The 21,918-nt window shown below is 36.6% G+C and overlaps 2 protein-coding genes across 16 annotated transcripts; both read left to right on the top strand.

Moving 5' to 3' along the window:
- The first annotated feature begins 3,337 nt into the window (after positions 1 to 3,337).
- LOC105042412 (E3 ubiquitin-protein ligase DIS1) lies at positions 3,338 to 12,365 on the top strand. Of its 13 annotated transcripts, none has more exons than XM_073253495.1 (6): positions 3,338 to 3,470; positions 7,524 to 7,626; positions 8,224 to 8,495; positions 10,977 to 11,321; positions 11,447 to 11,833; positions 11,949 to 12,365. In XM_073253495.1, exons 4-6 carry the CDS (start codon positions 11,070 to 11,072, stop codon positions 12,267 to 12,269), a joined length of 960 nt encoding a protein of 319 aa, XP_073109596.1. In that variant the 5' UTR covers positions 3,338 to 3,470; positions 7,524 to 7,626; positions 8,224 to 8,495; positions 10,977 to 11,069; the 3' UTR covers positions 12,270 to 12,365. The 13 variants fall into 13 exon arrangements, with proteins under 13 accessions (XP_073109596.1, XP_073109594.1, XP_029119574.1 ...); XM_029263741.2 differs by having other exon boundaries at positions 3,349 to 3,445; XM_073253496.1 differs by having other exon boundaries at positions 3,387 to 3,466.
- Positions 12,366 to 14,712: 2,347 nt separating this feature from the next.
- On the top strand, positions 14,713 to 21,669 carry LOC105042413 (sucrose-phosphatase 2). Of its 3 annotated transcripts, none has more exons than XM_073253492.1 (9): positions 14,713 to 15,004; positions 15,961 to 16,035; positions 16,126 to 16,425; positions 16,551 to 16,652; positions 16,812 to 17,006; positions 17,127 to 17,300; positions 17,783 to 17,969; positions 21,229 to 21,275; positions 21,366 to 21,669. In XM_073253492.1, the coding sequence occupies exons 2-9, from the start codon at positions 15,976 to 15,978 to the stop codon at positions 21,456 to 21,458; spliced, it is 1,158 nt and encodes a 385-aa protein (XP_073109593.1). In that variant the 5' UTR covers positions 14,713 to 15,004; positions 15,961 to 15,975; the 3' UTR covers positions 21,459 to 21,669. The 3 variants fall into 3 exon arrangements, with proteins under 3 accessions (XP_073109593.1, XP_010917912.1, XP_010917913.1); XM_010919610.4 differs by having other exon boundaries at positions 14,722 to 15,004; positions 17,127 to 17,417; XM_010919611.4 differs by lacking the exon at positions 15,961 to 16,035 and having other exon boundaries at positions 14,727 to 15,004; positions 16,104 to 16,425; positions 17,127 to 17,417.
- The last annotated feature ends 249 nt before the right edge of the window (positions 21,670 to 21,918 follow it).

The raw sequence follows: 21,918 nt of genomic DNA, 5'->3' as shown, positions 1-21,918 counted from the left end.
TGTGAATGGGCCTTATCTGTTGAATCGATATCAAACATAGCTCAAAGGTTATGTTGCCATGAGACTTTGATCCGAGACAGCCATGATTGAGGTCGTACTCCTTTCGGTCCGAGATTCGACTCCAACCCGAGGACTCAAGCATTTAAAAAAAATTTACTCTCATCAGAGATTATCTGGCAAGAGACCCTCTAATGTTTAAGTTAGCTAAAATTTGAGAACAGTAGAGAACAGTAGAGAAAAAAAAAAAAACAAAACAAAACAAAAGTGTGAGTTATTCTACATTCTGGAGGTTGTCAAGAGAATCCAAGAATTGCCAATGTGACTAAATAAATCGGTGATTTTAAGGTCGGTGCAAAGTTGAGGTTCCACCTCAGATGCATCGGCTCCCTAACTAATCATTGGATTTCATTTCCTACCATCAGTAAGATTCCAATCTTGGAGTAAGTAAACATCCGAGCCATGGGTTGGATAGGAGCCAATAACATAAAATCACCTCATCTTGGTTTCCTAGGTCTTTCCTCTACATTCAAGGCGATCATGTCGAGCTATCGACAAGTGATCAGTCATGATCTGAAGAGAAGAAGGGCAGCTCGTACAACGAATAACCTCCACAACATGTTAATATAAAAATTTATACTTGATAAATCCATCTCCAGCTCAATGGGATGAGATATGATGGTTATGATCGAGTATGATGAGATTGTCTTGGGGATTCATATGTTAAAAAAGATTGAAAACAATATGAGTTACGCAAACCGAGTGGATAAATTAAATCAGCCAAAGCTATCCTACTAGCTATGTATGTTTGGAAGTCTACAAGTTTTTAGATAAACTACAAGCAAGACATTCTCTCCGCCAAATGTCTTGGTTTCCCACTTCATCATGCTAAGCCTTAAAATACATATTGAAATTTTCTTTTAGGAAAAATAGATAAAAAGCTAGCTAGATGGAAAGCTAAACTTCTAACTATTGATGGAAGGCTGGCACTAATAAATGTAGTTATTAGCACCATTCCCATCTATTGGATGACTTCTGCTCTTCTTCTGGCCAGGATCATTAAAAGGATAAGCAAGAAGAGAAGGAGCTTTCCCTAAAGAGGACAAAATACATGCTCAAAATGGTCATTGCCTTGTAAGCTAGCTGCAAGTTTGCATATCGAAGAACTTAGGAGGATCAAGAGTGATCAACCTTCATCTCTTCCATCAATGCGTACTTCAAAAATGGTGGTGGCGGCATCCATATAGTGAAAAACAAAGGATAATGGAGAAACCTCATCCTCAACTTACACCATAACAAACTTAGCATTCTTATTACTCTAATCATGGAGATCGACATATCCAATGCCCCAAAAAAATCAACTGGAGGTGATGCAAAAGCAACTTGTCCATCAGTAAAAATTGTTACAACTTCTTCAGTCATAGTGGTGTAACTTCTCAATTTGCAAGACCAGTTGGAAGATGCCTTTCCCAAAAAAAGAGTAAAGATGTTCAATTGGTTGGTGTACCAAATAAGATATTGATAGCAGATAATATATGAAGAAAAAGGAAGTGGAAGAGGCCCTCGGCCTGCTTTCTTTGTGGAACAAAAGAAGGGACAACGAATGATATCTTCTTTTTGTGCAGATTCACCAGCTAGATTTGACAAAAAGTAACGGCGTCTCTTTCGATCCCATCACTTCCCAGTACCATGGTGGAATTGTGGACTCTTTGGAGAAATGGATCGAGAAAAATGACTTGAGACCTGCTTGGGAGTTGGGACTGCTTGGTGGTAGTACTGTATCGGACTATTTGGAAAGAGAGGAACAATAAGGCTCTCAACACAGTTTCAGACACCAAGCTATTTCAGCAAAGCATAGCGTTACTATAAAAGCTCGGTCTCATACCATAGAGGAAGATGTTTAGTTCCCACAAAAAATCTGATGATTTTTCTTCGGAAAAACCCCAAGCTCATGGATAAAAGAACGGTTTTTTTTTTTTTATTTAAAGTGTAGTTCTATAAATTTATTTATATATGAAACTTACACTCCACTTGGGCGATCCATACACATCTGGAAATAAAGCACTATATTTGTAAATTATGTATATTTTCTATTAATAAATATTGGGTGGTCAAACCTCTCTTCATATCAAAAAAAAAAAAAAAAGAAAAGAAAAAGAAGAACAAACTCGTATCTCCGAAGCTAGTTGAGTGCAAATTTGAGCTTAATTAGAAGATGCTTTTTCTAAAGATTGCTGGTGCAAATCCCATGGAAGTCGTGCTCCTTGAGATTTTTCCTTTTAAGGTAAAGAAAAAAAAGTTAATGTTGAGTGCAAATTTTAGCTCAATTAGAAGAGATGCACAATTACAGCTAGGATATAATTATTATAATGAATGCATAATGTCTTTTCCCGCTGGTGCTACATCTTGATTTCGAGTAACCACTACCGTGAGTCGCCGTGGATGAAGATTGATGTTTTATATTAAAAATTTTAAAAAAATATTTGATTCGTATCTAAATTAAAATTAGAATAAAAATTAAAATAAATTAGAATCGAAATCGAAATGTTTAAATTTGTTGGAGTATTCGGTTTGCGATCGAAATCAAAATTATAATAAAAATTTAAATTATTAAAAAAAATAGAGATTGAATTTTAATTAGGTTGGATTATTTTTATTTTAATTTAAAATTAAAATTAAAATAAAATTTTTGCCAGCTAAATAGTTAGAACGGTAGTTATTTATTTTTTATTTTAATTTCAAATCTCGATTTTCTCGGACCAAATATTCTCTGAGAAGAAACGTGGTAGGAGTCCAGCACCATGCAGCCTTAGTTACTCAACTCTGATCACATCAAAATGGTTATACGAAGAGTAATAATCTATATTATTCCGTGCACACATATGTGGACCACGTACGCTTGTCGGTCATTAAATATCATCCACGTGCCATGAGAATCGAGCCTATCGCATATCCTACAAAATCCACCGACGAGAACCAATCACGTAAATTGGGTTTGGGGCTCTCCACCGGACATCAGAACCTGTCCCACCACTTAACACATGGCTAAAATCTCCACTTGCCAAGTTAGAAGGCGTACCGAACTCAACTTGCCGGCCTCATGTCGATATTGCCGTTGGGCCAAATAATTGGATACACAACAAGACTTGGGGATTGCCGAACCCAATCTCCATGTGCCATGCACGCACTGGCATCGCTCTGTCCTGTTCCAACGTGTCCTTCCCTTGCTCATCACGCAACATAATCATGGGGGCCCAGAGAAGACGAGAAATTTGAATGGTGTCAGAGTGTTCTGATCACTGTCCTTATATATTACCTGCCCATCCTCCGTATTTTCTTTAAGTCTGGAGCCCAAAGGCCAAAGCCATGCCATCTCAAGGGCCGTCTCCCTCTCTCTCTCTCTCTCTCTCTCTCTCTGTTTGTAGTCACTGCATGCGATAGATGGTTGGTAAGAGAGATCTATATAAAAGTTGGTATTGTATCTTGCAAAAGAATGATCGATCTTTCTTTGCATTATTAGTTATTAGATCATATTTTGCATATTTGAAAGCACTCCAATCTTTATTTTTCATTGCTCTACATAGATCGTAAAATGAATATTATATGATTTAGATGGTATTTGATGTATTATATTGATAATATTGCTATGGTAATGTGATTGCAGAGGGAATATGATTACTTGATAAAATTAAAAGGAATCCTATATTGCAGTATTTGGTATGCGCAATAATGTTGTTGTAAAATTATAGGGAATCCTACATTACAGTATTTGATATACAATTTAAATTACATAAAATATAAACTAATTTTTTCAAAGTGCCATCATCTTTGCTTATTGATTATTGTTTATTTTCTATATGGACAATTTAATTTTGAGACCAACCATTTTTCATGATATCACTCATTATATTTTCTTTTCTATTTTCACCAACTAGGATTATCCATAATTTATTTTGATATATTTTGATAGGGATATTTTGGTCTTGAAGTTATTTTTTTGCAAGACTACAAGATTGTAAGATTATATGTAATCACATAGCCACCTCTTCCTAGACAATCAGATTATTTCTTTTCGAAGTAATGCTGCATTACATGTAACGCAGCATTATCTATGAAAATAACAAAACAAACAGTGTAATCTTATTATCTATTATAAAATTATATATAATTATATAAATATTATATGCTATCAAATTATATATAATTATATTACTTGATAAAATTATAGAGAATCCTATATTGCAGTATTTGGTATGTACAATAATATTGTTGTAAAATTACAGATAATTCTACATTGCAGCATTTGGTATACAATTTAAATTACATGAAATATAAACTAATTTTTTTAAAGTATCATCATCTTTACTTATTGATTATTATTTATTTTTTAGAGAGATAACTTAATTTTGAGACCAACCATTTTTCGTGATATCACCCATTATATTTTCTTTTCTATTTTCACCGACTAGGACTATCTATAATTTATTTTGATGGAGATATTTTGGTCTTAAATTTTTTTTTTTGTAAAATTACAAGATTATAAGATTATATGTAATTACATAGTCATTTTTTTCTAGACAATCAGATTATCTCTTTTTGAAGTAATGCTCCATTACATTTAATGTAGCATTATCTATGAAAGTAACAAAACAAACAGTGTAATCTGATTATCTATTACAAAATTATATATAATTCTGTAAAAATTATATACTATCAAATATTTTTTAATAATTAATATCATAAAAAAAAAATTATTTGTCCGCAAAAAAATATAACCTGAGCCTCCATCGTAAATACATTTTTACATCATACAGCCATTTGTGTGCAAGCTCATGCGTCTGTTGCATGTGGTGGTGACTTTAGATTCCCAAGCTGATAGGGCAAAATATAATTTATGCATTGGCCACTACGTTGGCATCCTAGGCTAGAATGAGGTGTAAAATATTGATTTCCTAGATAGGTCCATCCCTAACAAACAGAGGTGCTTGTTTTTATTGTGGGTCCAGCACAAATTATGGCAGCCAGCAAACCCTCCACCAACAACTTGGCTACGTGGCAGATTTTGACAGGAAGAGAAAACTTCAATTGCCTAGATGAACTGAATAAAACACAAAGTTGCAGAATAGTGAAAACCGGCCACGTTTTTCGGCAACAATGGTTGCAGAGGATTTGCTCTAGATCCTAAGAACCTACAAGCCTATAAGCCTCTTGACTTCTTTACTAACAACAAGGATTGACTATTTTGGCACTATTTTACTTGTCAATATATGCTTCCCTCACCAAATAAGATCTGTATTAAGATATAGGGAAGTAGAAGTAGATATCTAGCGGCATGTTGTGTGATGTGACCTGGACACGGATCACGCCTTTTTTTTTAAAATATATATATCTATATATTTATCATTCAATTTTGCCATTTGGCCTACAAGTCCAACAAACCCAATTCATAATTCATGAGGGAAAAATATAAATTGCTGACATCATATGAAGCTAATCGATGATCCTTCATTAGGACCAAATTCAAAAAATCAATGTTGATTTGATGGTCATAAATAAATCAGATCAAATTTTTGCGAAAATAAGTTTTAGGTTCGCTTGGAACATCAGCCTTTGGCTTCTCAAATCATATTAGGTTGCATAATTAAAGGGCATTATGTCTAGAAATAGTTTGAAAAGGAAAGATAATGAAAAAAAAGAAAATCTTGCATCGAGATGTAGATAGACTAGCTAGTATTCCATAAAATTTCGAATAGGGAAGCTTTGATCACTTTATCCAAACAAATTTCAAATCCAAATTTTTTGAATTGGAGCGAGATTATAATAGATTTCACCCAATCTGAATGATCTATTAGATCAAAAATTTTAGTCATGTCTCGGATCCAACCCAACCCAATTTTTTATCGGATTGGATCTGGATTCAATATTAAAATTCTATCAAAAAATTAGATCAGATCAAAATCATTTATACTTTTGTTTGATCCAATCTATTTACAACTTTAATCCTATTATATATTATTTTAATTTTTTATAAAAAATAAATATAAAAAAAAGAGATCTTCATCTTTTATTATAATAATATTTGATTTTTCTTTCTCATCTGTGCCAAAGCTCACTTCTCTTTATGCGATCTCAAAAGAGATGTTAAAGAGCATTACACCAATTTATGTGGATGTAAATGCCATGTAAATGCCATGATACATAAAAAGAGATCCCAATGTGCCTTGACTTGGCATTTCCATCGTGTACATAAACGAAAGCCTCCAACGAGACATCTCGACCACAATTTGTAAGTCAACAAACATTAAAATCCCTTCCTTTCTTATCCTCGCGAGGTTTTTAACATTAACCGCATCCTTCACGGCTGGACTTTTGATTGACTAAAAAGGGCTCATAAAACACCCTCAATACCCAAAAGAACGGCTCTAATTTTCCCATCAGAAGAGGACTATTCGGTCATTTCAACTTCCAACGATACGCTTCGTACAACCCTACGTACTTAAATCGGTAACTGTGTTACGTTTCATTAACCTCCCAAATCTCCGGGAGATTCTGGTAATTAACTGCCAAAAATCAGATTTCCAACTCAGCCCATCCACGCGTCTCGCCACTCTCGCTATCGATTCTGGTTTTTTTGGTGTAAAAGTGGAAAAAGGATCGGGGTATTTTCGTTACTTAGGAACGCCGTTTAAGGTATTCGTACGGTTGGGACTGGCGGTCCAGCGGAGATTCTCCCATTTCCGTTCCGTTCTCTTTCCACCGTAACGTTTTAATTTCCTCCGTCCCCCCTCTCTCTCTCTCTCTCTCTCTGCCCCCCCCCCCCCCCTCTCTCGCCGTCTCCTAGATCCTAATAAATTCGAGAGCGGATAAGGAGGAGGAAAAACGAGAGAAAATTAACGATTCAAAGGGGGTAAAGAGGACCGATTTTCTTCGGTTCTTCTTCGAATCCATTGGTGAATTTTTGTTTGGAAATCCATGCATTTTGAGGTGTTCTTTTGAATTCGTTTGTCGTTGCCTTTTTTTCTTCTTTTTTACGAATATGGTTGGAATCTTGAAGAAGATCTTGGATTGGGGTTTGAGGTCCTAAAGATTAGATATCGCCTCTTTGTTATAGTTTTTCTTGCCACATTTTTCTAGATCTGTGTTTTTGTTTTCTTTGAATGATGGATTCTGTTGTGGTTTGGGATCTTGCGTAGCTTGAAATGGTGGAGGGCTTTCCGGTTTATCAGGAATTATTCGAAAAATTTGGATTTCTGGTTCTGGTGCTTCTTTGTTCGTTCTTTGATTCTTGAAATATTGGGCCCCATTTTTTATTTTTTGCCATGAGACGCAGGTTTTTTAGGGGGAAAAAGGATTTTATTTTTTGTTTTTTGTTTTTTGCTTTTGTCTTGAAGGAAATGAGGACATGATATCTTCTAGAAGCCCTAGCATTAATATCTCTTTGTCCTGTTTCTCTCTGTATGCTTTTTTTGGGGGTGGGGGATTTTCCAATTAAGTGACTCTTGTCCTTTAATCTTGTTGATGGACAGATTTTGGTGCCATTGGGCTTGGGAATGCTTGCATAGAGTCATCAAAAGAACAAGACTAATGCTCGTTAGTCTCTCGTCCTGGTTGGTGGTGAAGTATTGTTTGGTATGTTCCTGATCCTGCAATGAAGAATATTTTTATTCATTGTTCAGATGGGCCTTTATGTTCTTGCCTTTCTTGGAAAAGAAAAATTATAGGCCAACATTTTTCGTTGCGAACTTATGGTTATATATTAGAACTTCTTCACCTTTCTATATAGATTATATTTATACGTTTTGATTTTTGAATTTTTGATCTTGATTGTTTACCACTTAAGGATATTTGATGCCATTGAGTATTAAGGGTGCTAATTGAAACATATTGAGGAGCCCTTTTACTCCCTCTGTAATAGGCCTTGGATTTTACGTTCCAAAGGGAGATTCTAGTCAGTACCTTTATGGAATTTATCTATCCAGGAAACTGCATGACATTTTTGCTTCTATAAGATCTTAGCCTGTTATACTCTGCACAAAAAAGGGAAGCAACTGGATCATGTTTGGAGGATATGTGGTAGAGAAGTTCATGTTACTTCTTTTCAGTATCTTGTTCTTTTTCAATGATGATTAGTTGAAGGTTTTGCAATGAGGTTGGTAATTTTATTTGCTTAGAATAGATATCCTGTGCTCCTTATGTAAGCATGAATCTGAACAAATGTTTTTATAGAGGAGATAGTTCCCAGCGGAAAATGCCTTGTATGATAATAGGTTGGGAATTTGGAAGGAATACAATAAGGAGATTTTCTAAGGAAAGCTCAACTTCAAAAGAGAATTGGTGCAAATGACTTTTCGGACATGGCATGAGGAATAGAGTGGATCTTTTTTCCAAAAACTGATAAACAGAAGTTCAATTTGGATGATGGAGAATCAGCACAGCAAAAATGGTCTGGAATTGCATAAGGGTCCATTAAACCAATGAGATTCTGAGGGTATTTAAATGTAAGGACTGCAAACACCTCCTTTTCTCTTCTACATGGATAACTTCTGGTTATGCCTTTCTTTAATTGAATTGGTTAACATATTGTCTGTTTTTTTTTATTTGCTAAGAAGTTTGTTAGGTTGCTTAGGGATCCTTTTAGAACATCTTCTATCATGATAGTCTGAGCTTACTATTTTTGACTGGGTTGTGAATGGCTAATTAATAGCTAGTAAAGTTGAATTTCTCTCCTTATTAAGAGAGTTTTTAATTGGTGTGACTCCAAACATTAAAATTGGTGGTAAGATTTGGTATGATTTCTGTGTGGTAAATGTCTTGTCTGAATCTGTCCAGTGATTAAAGATGAGGGAGTTTTCCTTTTTGATTATCTGACAATGAGTAGTCGACATCACCATTTTTTGCTGCCTTCTGATTCATAATTTTTGCAGAATTTACTCCATCTTGTGAAGGTCTAAAGAACTTTTTGGTCTAAAGAACTTGTATTTAGTTTATTATTATTATTTTTTGACATCATCATAAATCAACAAATTTAAACCTTGAACTCCTCGTTAAGTAGCCTGATGTTATGTGAGATTATTTGTGTTTTAACTGTCAGCATATGCAAAATGAAAATTCCCATACAATTTTAATGCAAGTGAAAAAGTTATGCTATTGTTATTTTGGTACAGTGCTTCTGTTTTTATCTCGATTTGAACTTTAACAAAACATTTTAGAAATTATAGACTTGCTGGTTCTGGTAAGTTTCTGGGAGAAATACCAGCATAACTTTTTCTGAGCCTATATAGATGAACTCTAGTGTGGGAAAAGATTTGGATTGACTGTAGCATTTTATTAGCATATGTGAACATTTTGCATCTGATTCCATGTAAAAACTGAAATGAACGGCACAATCAATTCTCTTTGTTATAATGGCTGCTGCTGATATCTATTAGTTAGAAAAATCATCTGTTTTATCTTGGAATTTTACCCTCTCCAGTGTTTTGTTTGGGTTGTTGCATTGGCACTGGGAACCAAAATTAAACCCTTATAACTTTTTTCTTTTTTGTTAAATAAATTTATTGCTAGTACTAGTCAAATATGAATTATTTTAAGTTACAGAACATTCATCTACAACAACTGTCAAACCTGTACAATGAAATTCCTAAGGCGTTCACCATCTTGTTTCTCTGTCAGCTTTTGCTCTTCATGTATATGTAAGACATTATATGCTTGGTGATTCAGTGACATTGGTTTGATGACATAATCTAGATTAGTTTGCTTTTGCATGTTATCATGTTCTGCATGAAATAGAAAGAAATAGGTGATTCTTGTGTATCCGGAGATTCACTATTATTTATACAGATTCCAGTGAAAAGAAAATTTAGAGATCAAAATAGACAAGCTATTTATGTTTGTCAATCCAATTAATTGAATTTACTTGTAGCAAAAACAAAGAGTCATGTTCATAAAATTTGTATGAGAATGAAGGGCCTTGAGAGAGATCAAACAGTTCTAAGTGGCTGGGGGTGAAAGTGGAGCGGATAATATCTATCTGGATCCATTTTCGTATCTGGATCTATCCGGATATGGATAGAAATTTATGCATTGGACTAATATCGATATTCGTATTCATATGCATCAAAGAAAAATGGATATGGATATGGACAGACAACTATCCGATCCGTATCCGAATAACCGATTCTATGTGTAACCCTATTTAAATCACTCAAGAAGTTTTAAGGAGAATATATAACCATGGTAACATGCCATTAATTTGATTTACCATCTATTTAGTAATTTCTTTGATTCTATGGTCATAAAATTTAATTATCCGACTTATGTTCGTATTTATATCTATATTTTCAGAATCCGATTTGTATTCATATTCGTTGAAAATGAATATGGATATGAATTTTTACAACCGATTAATATCCGTATCCGTATTCGGGGGATGGATGTGGATATGGATATATTGATATCCGATATGTTTCCGGTCCGGTTTCAGCCCTACAAGTGGCATAATTGCTAGTGCTGCACTCCTCCCTGATGAGGCCCTCCAACTTTATTTAGATATAAATGTTGCATATTCTGCTGGTTAATATTTATTTCTTGTCAATCTGCAAGAAACCGACTGGCCCATATGCACTGTAACTATCTAGGTACTTGGAGACGGACCATCAAAGATTCAAACCCAGAATCCTTGGTTGCTATGCAAAGAGGTATGGCCACCCGGGCAAGCCCCAATTCATGATAGACTGATTTTTCTGAGCAATGGTGACCTGATTGCTTTAAATTATTATTATTATTACTATTTTGATTAGTCACTAGTTTGTGATTTGTTAAACTCCATCTTTTATTGCTTCCCTGATGAAGCATGTAAAGCTTTTGAAGTACATCTGAGTTTGAGAGATTGTTCGTATTATGTTGGATTTTTGAAAATTTTGTTACAGTTAATGATTTTTTTTCTAATTTTACATCATAATCATTTGTGTCACATAATGCAGGCCTCTGGATGACTACAATTACCATGAGTTCTACTGGACTGATGTACAAGAGTTCAAAATGAAAGGCGGCTTTTCTTCCATGAGCACTACAAAATGACCTATCTTAAGCTGGGGAAAAAACAGATGTTTGCTGGCTCGTCTTCTGCTATTCAGTCAAAAAATATGGATGAATCAACTTCAGTATCTGGGGATTCTAACTGCAAATCAATCAGTTCAAACGAGCTGGCTCCCCCTCAGTCTAAAGTACTGCATGGAAAAAAGTCTATTGTAGTCCCGGACAGTGATATAGAGGGATTGTTAGAGTGTCCTGTTTGCAGCAATTCGATGTTTCCACCTATTCAGCAGGTTTGTGTGGATTTCAGCTTCATATACCCTGGGCATATGGATTTCTCTTGTCATTCCAGCTAATTTGAGTTTATCTGCCGAATGCTCTTTTCAAATGCTTTAACCCTTCGAATCTATTCATGCAGTGTCCAAGTGGGCATACCCTGTGCCTTTCCTGCAAAAACAAAGTCAATAATAAGTGTCCAATATGCAGAAAGGAAATTGGCAATATAAGATGTTTAGCACTTGAGAAGCTGGCCGTCTCTCTCCACTTGCCATGTGCATACCATCATCTAGGCTGTGAGGAAATGTTTCCCTATTACAGCAAGCTGCGGCATGAAGCACAGTGTGTTTACAGGCCATATGCATGCCCACATCCGGGTTCGGAGTGTCCCTTCATGGGGGATATGCCTGCTCTTTTGTCCCATCTTCGGGAGAGCCATAAGGTGGATCTTCAAGCTGGTTGCACCTTTAATCATCGATATGTGAAGCAGGACCCGTGTTCGGTGGACAATGTATCATGGACACTAACAGTAAGCTTGACATTCTTTCCTGCAAGAAATTCTTAAGTCTGTGGGTATTACTCGCAAAATACAACTATGTTTTTTCGATGCTGATCATCATTGCTCTTGTTTGTGCTGGCTCCAGCTTTTCAACTGCTTCGGCCACTACTTCTGTCTGCATTTTGAAGCATTTCTGCTAGGATGTGAGCCAGTTTACATGGCCTTCCTACGTTTCATAGGCGAGGAATCTGAAGCAAGGAGATTTGGGTATTGCCTTGAGGTTGGTGGTAATGGACGGAAGCTGACATGGCAGGGCGTGCCTCGGAGCATCCGGACACACCACAGGACAGTCCGTGACAGCAATGATGGCCTTATAGTTCAGAGGAGACTTGCTCTCTACTTCTCAGGTGGTGATCGGAAGGAGTTGAAGCTGAGAATCACGGGCAGGATTTGGAGGGAGATCTGAGAAAGGGATGAGAGGTGATGGTGAAAAGTGAGATACTATAGTGCTGTATATGTTGTATTCTTTTTATACAAAGTGAAAGCTCTACCATCTTAGCTACATTCCATGAATTGAGCCTTTCAGAGAAATGTTACATTGCAGCTGATGAGATTTGAGTTTAATTGGGAGATCCGGAACTGCACTTGATCGCAAATTTCTTCATCACAGCTTGTTGTCTCTCTGGGTAGGGACTTATTTTCTGTTGGCTCCGAAAGATGACAGCGGGTTTTAAATGCATGCTCTTTTTTAGAGTCGGGGTAATATAATTGCCGTTTGTGCTCTTGACGCATACGTTCGCTGCATACTTTTTAGAGCTGGCGCCATATAATAACTTACGTGCTCTGAACTGCAGGATGGAAAGCAGTTATTTTAGAATGATTGGCTTGAGGATTGGTATTACTTTGGAAGATTTAAATGTGCAGGTTATTTACTGGGAGCTGAAATTGGTGATGGTCGATCATTATTGGATCGGAATAAAATCAAGGCTTTGAAGGAGGATCTAGGTATTGGATTATGATCTAGTAGGTGTAAAAACAGTAAGGATCTATTTGCATATTTCTACGTGATTGAGCTGAAAATCTTGTGAGAATCATGAGTAGTAGTCTATTTAGCTCACATCTTCTGAAAGCTTGCTCAATTCTCAATCCAAATCCCTGCCTTTGGGCAGCAGAAAGAGAGAATTTTTTCTACAGGATTTGGGTTGGGAGGTGTGTTTGGTTGATAGAGCTATGCATAAATGAGCAACCCAATCGATGAATCCTGTGAGAGTTTTAGCTTATTTCTATAGAAATATCCAAACACATCCAAGATCGGATGATGATATGGGAGGTGTAAAAGGCATCGGGCTGGTGATTGCTTCATGCATATTTTATGATTCAATATCATGTCTTGCTAGTGCGTTAGGGAGGGAGAAAAAAAAAAAAAAAAAGGTCCCTTTGGTATTTTGCACCGATCACTTTGCTTAAAAGCAGCAATAAGAATATGCGACAGCAGCCGAGTGGCTTTCCAGATGATGTTTCTGAGCTGGGCAATGCTTGGGACGTAACTCAGAAAGTCACAGCTTGTGCGTCGTATTCTCATTTCTCCCTTCGAATTAATTACGTGAATTCTGCCACATTATGAAGCAACGTGTTTAGCGGAAGACGGTTGAGTCATTTTCTTATAATTTTTGAGATGCCATGGTACTTCTCCTCAGTTACTTAAAACCATTTTTGTTAGAATTATCCAGGTTCCAGTGCACGAGAATGCACCACTTGGAAGTTGCACTTGGGCCAAAAAACCAAAAAAAAAAAACAAAAAGGCATCGCCAAGCCAAATTCCCTCAACTCAACTCAGAAGGTTCGTGCGGTACAAATTCGAACGGGATGATGACCTCCCTGTTTGGAAATCCCTGTGATGTGATTGGTTTCAAACGGTTAACTTTCTGCCAAGAAAGTATTGATGGTTCGTAAAGTGATGCATCCAGGATACCATCTCAAGATTTCCAGTAGATAAGCTTGCGCCTCTAAAATATGCTCCTTTGCTTCGATATCATCCTTGAACGAGATAATTACAGGAAATTATTCCAAAAATATGTCACCAGGCAAGAAGTTGATCGATGCCTGATATGAAACAAATTAAACAATAGAGCTCCTCACACATTAGACATTCCACACGGTCAGAGTATCACTATTTACATAGCTCTCTTGCAGGGGGCTCTAACCATCTGTGTGCACCCTCTACTTTCATACCCCAGTCCTGCAATCTATTGTATTTGTTCATTAATCCCTGTTTTGCATCTGAAGTTTCTATGGGTTCCATTAATTTACTTGTACTAGTAGAGAAGAATTGTTGAGGCATCAGTGGTGGGACGAGCATGGGCGAAGGCAATGGCAAGACAATGATATAAAAAGGAGAGGAAACAGAGAGTGAGCACAGACAGGGAAGACAGGAATAATAACCATGGAGTAGCGGCCTTAAGATATGCATCCCAGTTATATATATATATATATACACACACACACACACACACACAGCATTCATAGATATATGCATAAAAAATTGATTACAGCCTAGAACTTCAATTACTTATAGCATATATAGAAGAGGAAGATATAAAAGTAAAAATGCAAAACATAATAATGGAAACTAGATTTTTCCTAATTGAAAATGAACTGCGCTTCGAGAGATTAAACTAACACAATTAATGGAAATTGTCCAACACACAAAAAAAAAAAAAAAAAAAAAAAATCAATATGATAGAAATGTGAGCAAGCAAAAGACTATTGGAGGAATAAATTAATAATATTTAATGCAGATTTGGTTCAATAGATGTAAAGAGTTACACTTGCAGATATTCCGATTCCAGCACTTTCAATCCTCTAACAATTTAATTCTTATTCTTTTCTGATATTCAAATTCCATGTCATTTTCGATTCCGATCGCAATCAAACGCATTAGGAAGGTAGCGATTCCGATTTCCATTCCAATAATTTATTCCGATTCCGCCCGACATTCCTGCCCTCTCGTCCCCTTTCTTCTTCGCCCTCATCGTCCCGTGGTCGCTGTACAACGCAAAAGAAGGGCGAAGGAATTTGGATCAAAAGACGTTCCCTTCTCTTCGCCTACCATCCACAATCGTCCAAAGATAAAATCGATCCTGCCGATAACAGGACAAGGAGAAAGGTCCTTCTCGATCACCAATCGCTTGGTTTCCCGTGGTAATCCTCCTCCGCTTCTCTACTTTTTTCGATCCAGTGGCTTCTTAGCCTTCGATTTTCCCCTCTTTTTCTTGCCCTGAAAAACTAGATCTTCTTTACGGATTTCATTGAAGTAAATGCCGCGATTTGCTGGATTTCTTTTTCCGCTTCTTTGTTAGGCAAAAAGTAGACACACATCTTGAGATGAGCGTTGACATGAATGATTGGATTCTCTTTGAACTGGTGGATTTCCGAAGAAATTTTGATAGAAAGTCATGCTTTTTGTTGAAATATGAGGGTTTGCGATCTTGGATTCATGATTTCTGTGGGTTGATAGTGCAGCATGCACTTCCTCGAATTTGGTTCACGATTTTTTAGAGACTGGATTTCTTCCCTTTTCCGTAACTAGAACTTGGGAAAAATAAGGGAAATTGAATCATTTTCTTGAGCGTTTGGAATAAGACAGCGATTAGAATGCAGCATATTTCAGGAATACATTATTTTTCTTTTTAATCTATTTTGGTGACGTAGAAAATTGAAACGATGATTATTCACGTTTGAAAACAATGCTAATGCGTAAATCGTAATCAATAACAATTGTTCTGATTCTGAGCTGAAAGTTGTTATGGTTAATCATTTTGCATTTGTTCTTATTTCCCAACATGCAACCTACTTTCTTTTTTATTTTTCTCTAGTCAAATTCAAACTTATTTCCCAACATGCAACCTACTTTCAGTTATCATGGAGACAAAATAAGCCATCTTGAATGGTTATCTCTTAGCAATTCCTGCATAGAGGCTATCAAAGTGCAGACTGATAGAGTCAAGATAAAATTGTTGCATTCTCTACAGAGATGGGAATATGGTCAAAGTCTGATGCATTATTGCATGAGTTATTGAATTTTTTTCAATTGAATTTTATGGAAAATTTGATCCATCCCTGCTTAGAAAGTTTAATCACGTTGTTTGAATTGACAGTCATAGCGAGACAGCATGGATCACCTTGATGGTTGTGCCCGCCTCATGATTGTTTCTGATCTTGATAATACAATGGTACCCCTGTATACAGTCCCTCTGATCACTAATCTTTTCAGTTGCAACCATGCTTTTGTGATATTCAGGTTGGTCAAATTTCTCTTCCAGGTTGATCATCATGACCCGGAGAATCTTTCACTACTTAGGTTTAATGCATTGTGGGAATCTGAATACCGCCGTGACTCTCTGCTGGTTTTCTCAACTGGGAGATCCCCTACTTTGTACAAGCAGCTAAGGAAGGAGAAACCCATGCTAACCCCAGATATAACAATAATGTCGGTGGGTACAGAGATAACATACGGTGAATCAATGGTGCCAGATGATGGTTGGGAGCATTATTTAAATCAGAAGTGGGATAGAAACATTGTTGTTGAGGAAGCATCTAAGTATCCTCAGCTATCATTCCAGGTAATTTAACAGCTGTTGTTTATGATGTTCTTATGGACAGTGGAAAGACTGTGCATAATAGAACATGGAAAAGAAACATAATGGTATTTGTACCTGAGCTGTATGATATCTGTGACATTGTGCAGTCATCAACAGAACAGCGAGCGCACAAGGTTAGCTTTTATGTGCAGAAGGGGCAGGCAGAAGAAGTAATGAAATCTCTTTCAGAACGTCTGGTGAAACATGGGGTAGGATTGCTTGAAAATTGAAGATGTTGATCTCAATTCAAAATTTGTCTTCTTATAAAAGATTTTTTTGTAGGTTTAGGCTCATATCCATGGCAGAAATGACTAACTTGAAAACCTTTTTTCCCTTCTTTTTCTCTTGCTTCTCTGATTGTTAATCAGCTAGATGTGAAAATAATTTACAGTGGTGGCATGGATCTAGATCTATTACCGCAAGGGGCTGGCAAAGGACAGGCTCTTGCATATTTGCTCAGAAAGTTCAAGTCAGATGGTAAGCCACCAATTAATACTCTTGTTTGTGGTGACTCTGGCAATGATGCAGAATTATTCAGCATTCCAGAAGTTCATGGTGTGATGGTCAGTAGTCTAACAGGACATCGTTATTTTTTTCCCAGAATACAATTTTCACATTATTTTTTTGGTGTTAGATGGTTTTCTGGAAATTGCTATGTTTTCACTTATCCGATCAATTTGCAGGTCAGCAATGCTCAAGAAGAATTGTTGCAGTGGCATGCACAAAATGCTAAGAATAATCCTAAGATAATTCATGCTACTGAGAGGTGTGCTGCTGGTATTATCCAGGCTATAGGCCATTTTAACCTGGGTCCTAACACGTCTCCCAGAGATACTGCAGATTTGTCAAGTTGCAAGGTTGATATTTTCAGTCCTGGGCATGAAGTTGTGGTGTTTTACATATTGTATGAAAGATGGCGCCGAGCTGAAGTTGGAAACGATGAACTAACCATTCAGAATATGAAAAATATCTGTGTCAGTTCCTTCTCTCTGATGTCTATCAACATAAATGTGATTTATGCTTCTTAAGGCATCAGTAGGTTCTACATCAGTCAGTTGTCTCATCATGAACTCATATGGTAAAATGTTTTGAGAACTTGCTTTTTCAACCTGATGGTTGACTTTTAAAAGTCAAATAGCTGGTAAATTTAAAATAGTAAATTCATTTTACCTATTTCATTTGGCTTTGCTTCTAAGCATGAAAATTATTTAGGAAAATAATGAAAATCAGATTAATGCTTTATAAAAATTTAAGTGTTAATGATATACCTTCTGGTTTTATTATCACTCATCGTCAACTTGTATCTTTATCTCCAACTCTTCATGTATGCTGGTGATAGCACCCAAGCGGGATACTTGTCCATCCCTCTGGAGTTGAGTGTTCTCTTCATGAGTGCATAGATGCATTTGCACCCTGCTATGGTGATAAGCAAGGAAAACAGTTCAGAGTGTGGGTGGATAGAGTTTCATCTTCTCAGATTGGTTCAGATGCTTGGCTAGTCAAATTTGATAAGTGGGAGCTGTCTGGTGAGTTAGACATCTTGTTCTTCAGCTTGCAAACTTGTCTTTCTTCCATTCTTCATTATATTTTCTTTTTTGTGTTTTATAAAATTCAATCTTGATGTCCTGATGGCACTTTTCATATGAAATTGAAGTAGTATCTATTTTTTTTTTAAGAACAAATGTTGAGCTGATTCGTGGATGTCAATATATGAGCTTTGTATAGATGATTAAGAAACAAGAAAAGTACTATGAGCATTAATGATTTAAGGCTTGTATTTTCTTGTACATTGAAGCGAACATGCTTGTAAAACCCTCTTAGGCTTGTTGAGGAGATTCATGGGCGTGAAAAAGGTATGAATCGGTGATGGACATCTTTTGGATGAATGTTCAATTATCCTTGATCGTTTCTTTCAGATAAGTCAATCATCGACCATTTTAAAAATTAACAAAGGAATGGCAACCTTTAAAATGTAAAGACATGTTTAAGTGTTAGTTATAAGAGAAGAGATTGCATAATTGGAAAATGCTTAGGTCATCAAATATGGGCAAGGTAGTTCGACCAAGTATAGTTAAGAAAGGAGAATAGAAATTCCTTTTTTCTGTAGGAGGAGAGTGATAGCTGCACACACGTGTTGTGTGTTGGTGGTAGTGCTAATGATGGTTAAGAAAGGAGAACAGTGTATAGACTTTTCCCATAGGAGGAAATGATAAGTGACTGTGGTTGTGTTGATAGTGATTGTTTGCACGTGTGCATGCATCTCAGGTAAGCCAAGTAATTGTGGTGATTGAGATCGGGGATGCCAAAGAGGATTGGGGTTGCTAGAGGAGGAGTTTGGCTGAGGATGAATCAGGCTGGAGGGGGCCGGATCGCTGGAAAAGGAGGTTGAGAATGAGTGGGCTTCATCTGGAGTAGGCTGATGTTGCCTATGGATTGGAGATAAGATGGTAAAGAAAGAAGGAATAAAGGTAAGGAAGAGGGCTTGTGGTCACCAGATATGTTCTTGGGGGATAGGGGTGGATTGCTAGAATGGAGGTCTGAGATGGATATCGAGGGAGGGCAGGTTTCATTTGGAGTGGCTCTGATCTTACCACTTAGAGTTAGTATCTCCTTTAATTGATGACAGAGAAAGAGCATTAGTTGTAGTTTTCACACCACCTTAACAACCAATTAATGTTAGATGTCCTTTTGCCAAGATATATAGACTTTATGGAACATTAATTTCTTTTTTTTTTTTACCTTAAATTTTTTTTGAGAGAAAGAGTTGAGAAATCATTAAGAAAATGAAAGAAAGGTTACATGAACCAGCCTAAATGGAAAGGAAAAACAAGAACCGGAAGCAGGATAAAAAGATGAAGCGGAGCACAAAATCAGGAAGAAGTAGACTCCTTCATGATTGTCATTGCCTTGAATGCCAGAGCTATTTCATTTTTCGCAGCTTTCTGAAGCCATCTTCATTCATAAAGACCAAGAAATGACTGCAACTATAGCATGTCAATCTTTCCTCTGCCGCACCTTACCATGTTGCATCTCCTTAAGAGTGCTCAGGAAGGTCCTCAGTTTAAGGTTGTTATCAGCTCCTTCTATGTTCTTCCTGACATGTTACAGTTTGTCAGTTTGAATGTTTGTTAAATGCTGATTCATAAAGGCAACTCCGAAGAGTCAGAGAAGGCTTGATGGTTATGGTTATCTTTTTCATTATGTTGATAGAATTTTTAATAAAAATAGATCCATGAAAGCTTATTTCCCTTGGCTTGCCTTGCCTTACTAAGAGGAAATTCAGCCTCTCACATTTGCTTGTTAAAACATATGCCACGTAATCAATTGAAATCCTCTCCCTGGAAAATATGCTCGCTTTTGGGTTGGTATTATGTGGATAGGGCCTATTTGTATCTGAATTGCTTTGTCTTATATATACCGCTTTTTGACTTCCACTCCTGGTTGGACCATTTACTATTTCTATGCTAACTTAATCAATGTGCCTGTCCTGAAGAATAACTCTTTATCACCTCCAAAAGCCTACTTTCTCATGATTTGTGTGATCACTATTCTTTCCCTGATTATTATAAACTTGTTAAATATACTTATAACTTGAATCTGAGATGTCTTGACCAATCTCACCAGATATCGGATGGTTCTCTATATATTTTAGAATTTAACATGACTGATTTTTTCTTTCCTCCTCGCTTCCTGCTAATTATATATAATAGTCATAGGCTCATAGCAATTGTAATTCTTGGTAAATTCTCGGCCAAGCACCTTTTTTTTTACCAGTTGATTTATGCCTCTATAAATGTTTGCACATTCTCATATGAAATGTGCTGTAATTAGTGCCACTTTTATAGGAGACTTGATTGGTCTTATATACAGATACTAAAGGGGCACCATGGATGGAGGTTTTACAATATCACATTTCTTATTTATTTTATATTTAAGAAAACTGGTTGGTGGAAACTTCTAGGCTACTGGACAAAACAGAAAAGGAGGCATCATTTTAGGCAAGCTATATGAGCAACTTCTTTAAGTTTATTAACTCAGAATTTCTTTTTCTTTTGCTGATAAGTAGAAGGTCATTGATTCCTTGATTATTCTGATGTGAACAGGTGCAGGTATGCTGGTTTTTTTTTATTCAAATTATATTTCAAGATATATCACCCTATCTCTCACATCTGATGTTATATTGATTGCTTTATTTTATTACATAACAAAAACTATATAATGGAGTATTTGATCACTAACAAGTAGTTAGTAGTGAACTGCCTGGATGGTGCTGAGACAATAGAGCTTGCTGAATAGGTAGAAAAAAATAATTAGGCAACAACCACCGTGGCAGAGAATTGAGAGGAAAGGAACAAAAAATGAAAGAAGAAATGATATTTCAAGAATATTTCTCTGTTCCTGCAGAGAAAACGAGCAGGCATTGGTTGACAGGGAGGAAAAAGGGGGCTATCTTGGGGTTACTAGAGGGAGTTCTTGCAGAAGTTGAGTTTCACTGCATTTCTCTAATTTTATTTACCCTCTTGAACTATTCTATTGAGGGAAAATGATGTTAAGTCTTGCTTATTCTCCCTACCTCCCCCACCCCCACCCCCCTCCCAGAAAAAATAAAAGAAAGAAAACTTTCTCCGTGAACGGCACCCACTATTGGTTGGAGAACAACATTAAGCTGCAAACAAACATGTCAAAGAAATGAATTAATCAAAAGTAGTAGTATGTGGTTGGTCTTACTAAACCTGATACAACTATGGGTAAGCTTTCTGATGCATGTGTGGACCCCTGTTGCAGATGAAGGGCGGCAATGTTGTCTGACTACTGTTCTGCTGAACTTGAAGGTCGTTGACTGCAACCTTTTTTCTCCTTTAGCTATAAATTGCTTTCTAATTTCAAATACCCGAGACAAGCTAATATGTGTGATGTTGCAGCCTGATACCCCACAAGGGTTTGCTTTGGTACATTTTCATCAAACCTGGCTGGATGGATACGCGGGAAGCGATCAACGTCTGTGGATCTTCTAAGACAAGACACCTGCCGTGGAGGATGGCCCTTTCACTTCTGGTAGAATAAGACAGCCAGTTTTTATTTTTTTCAGTCCTCAAAACATAATGTTCATGGTGTATCGCAAACGTTGTTCTAGGAACATATCTGCCTTTTCAAGTACTTATCGTCGTAACACCATCCTTCTGATGCTTCTGAAGAAATGATATGAGAATAACAACAATTTGTTGATCTTTGGCTTATCTTGATGGTTTGCTTATTTTAGGATTGGAACCATCATATTGTAGTACTTCCTGCTGGTTGATTGCCCTAGCTCAAATAAAATGTGTTGTACTGCCCTATACCGAAAATCCAAAATATAACTGATTGTGTGTCCACATTGCCAGGTTTTGCCAGAGATGATCACAACAGTTAAATAGAGATACTGTTTTATGTGATCCTGCATGCAATCGAGCTTCAGAATATTAAAGGGGATTCTCT

The sequence above is a fragment of the Elaeis guineensis genome, chromosome 3, assembly GCF_000442705.2.
Source record: "Elaeis guineensis isolate ETL-2024a chromosome 3, EG11, whole genome shotgun sequence".
Classification (NCBI taxonomy): domain Eukaryota; kingdom Viridiplantae; phylum Streptophyta; class Magnoliopsida; order Arecales; family Arecaceae; genus Elaeis; species Elaeis guineensis.
The sequence above is the reverse complement of the archived record's forward strand: the minus strand, read 5'-3'. Positions and strand labels throughout refer to the sequence as shown.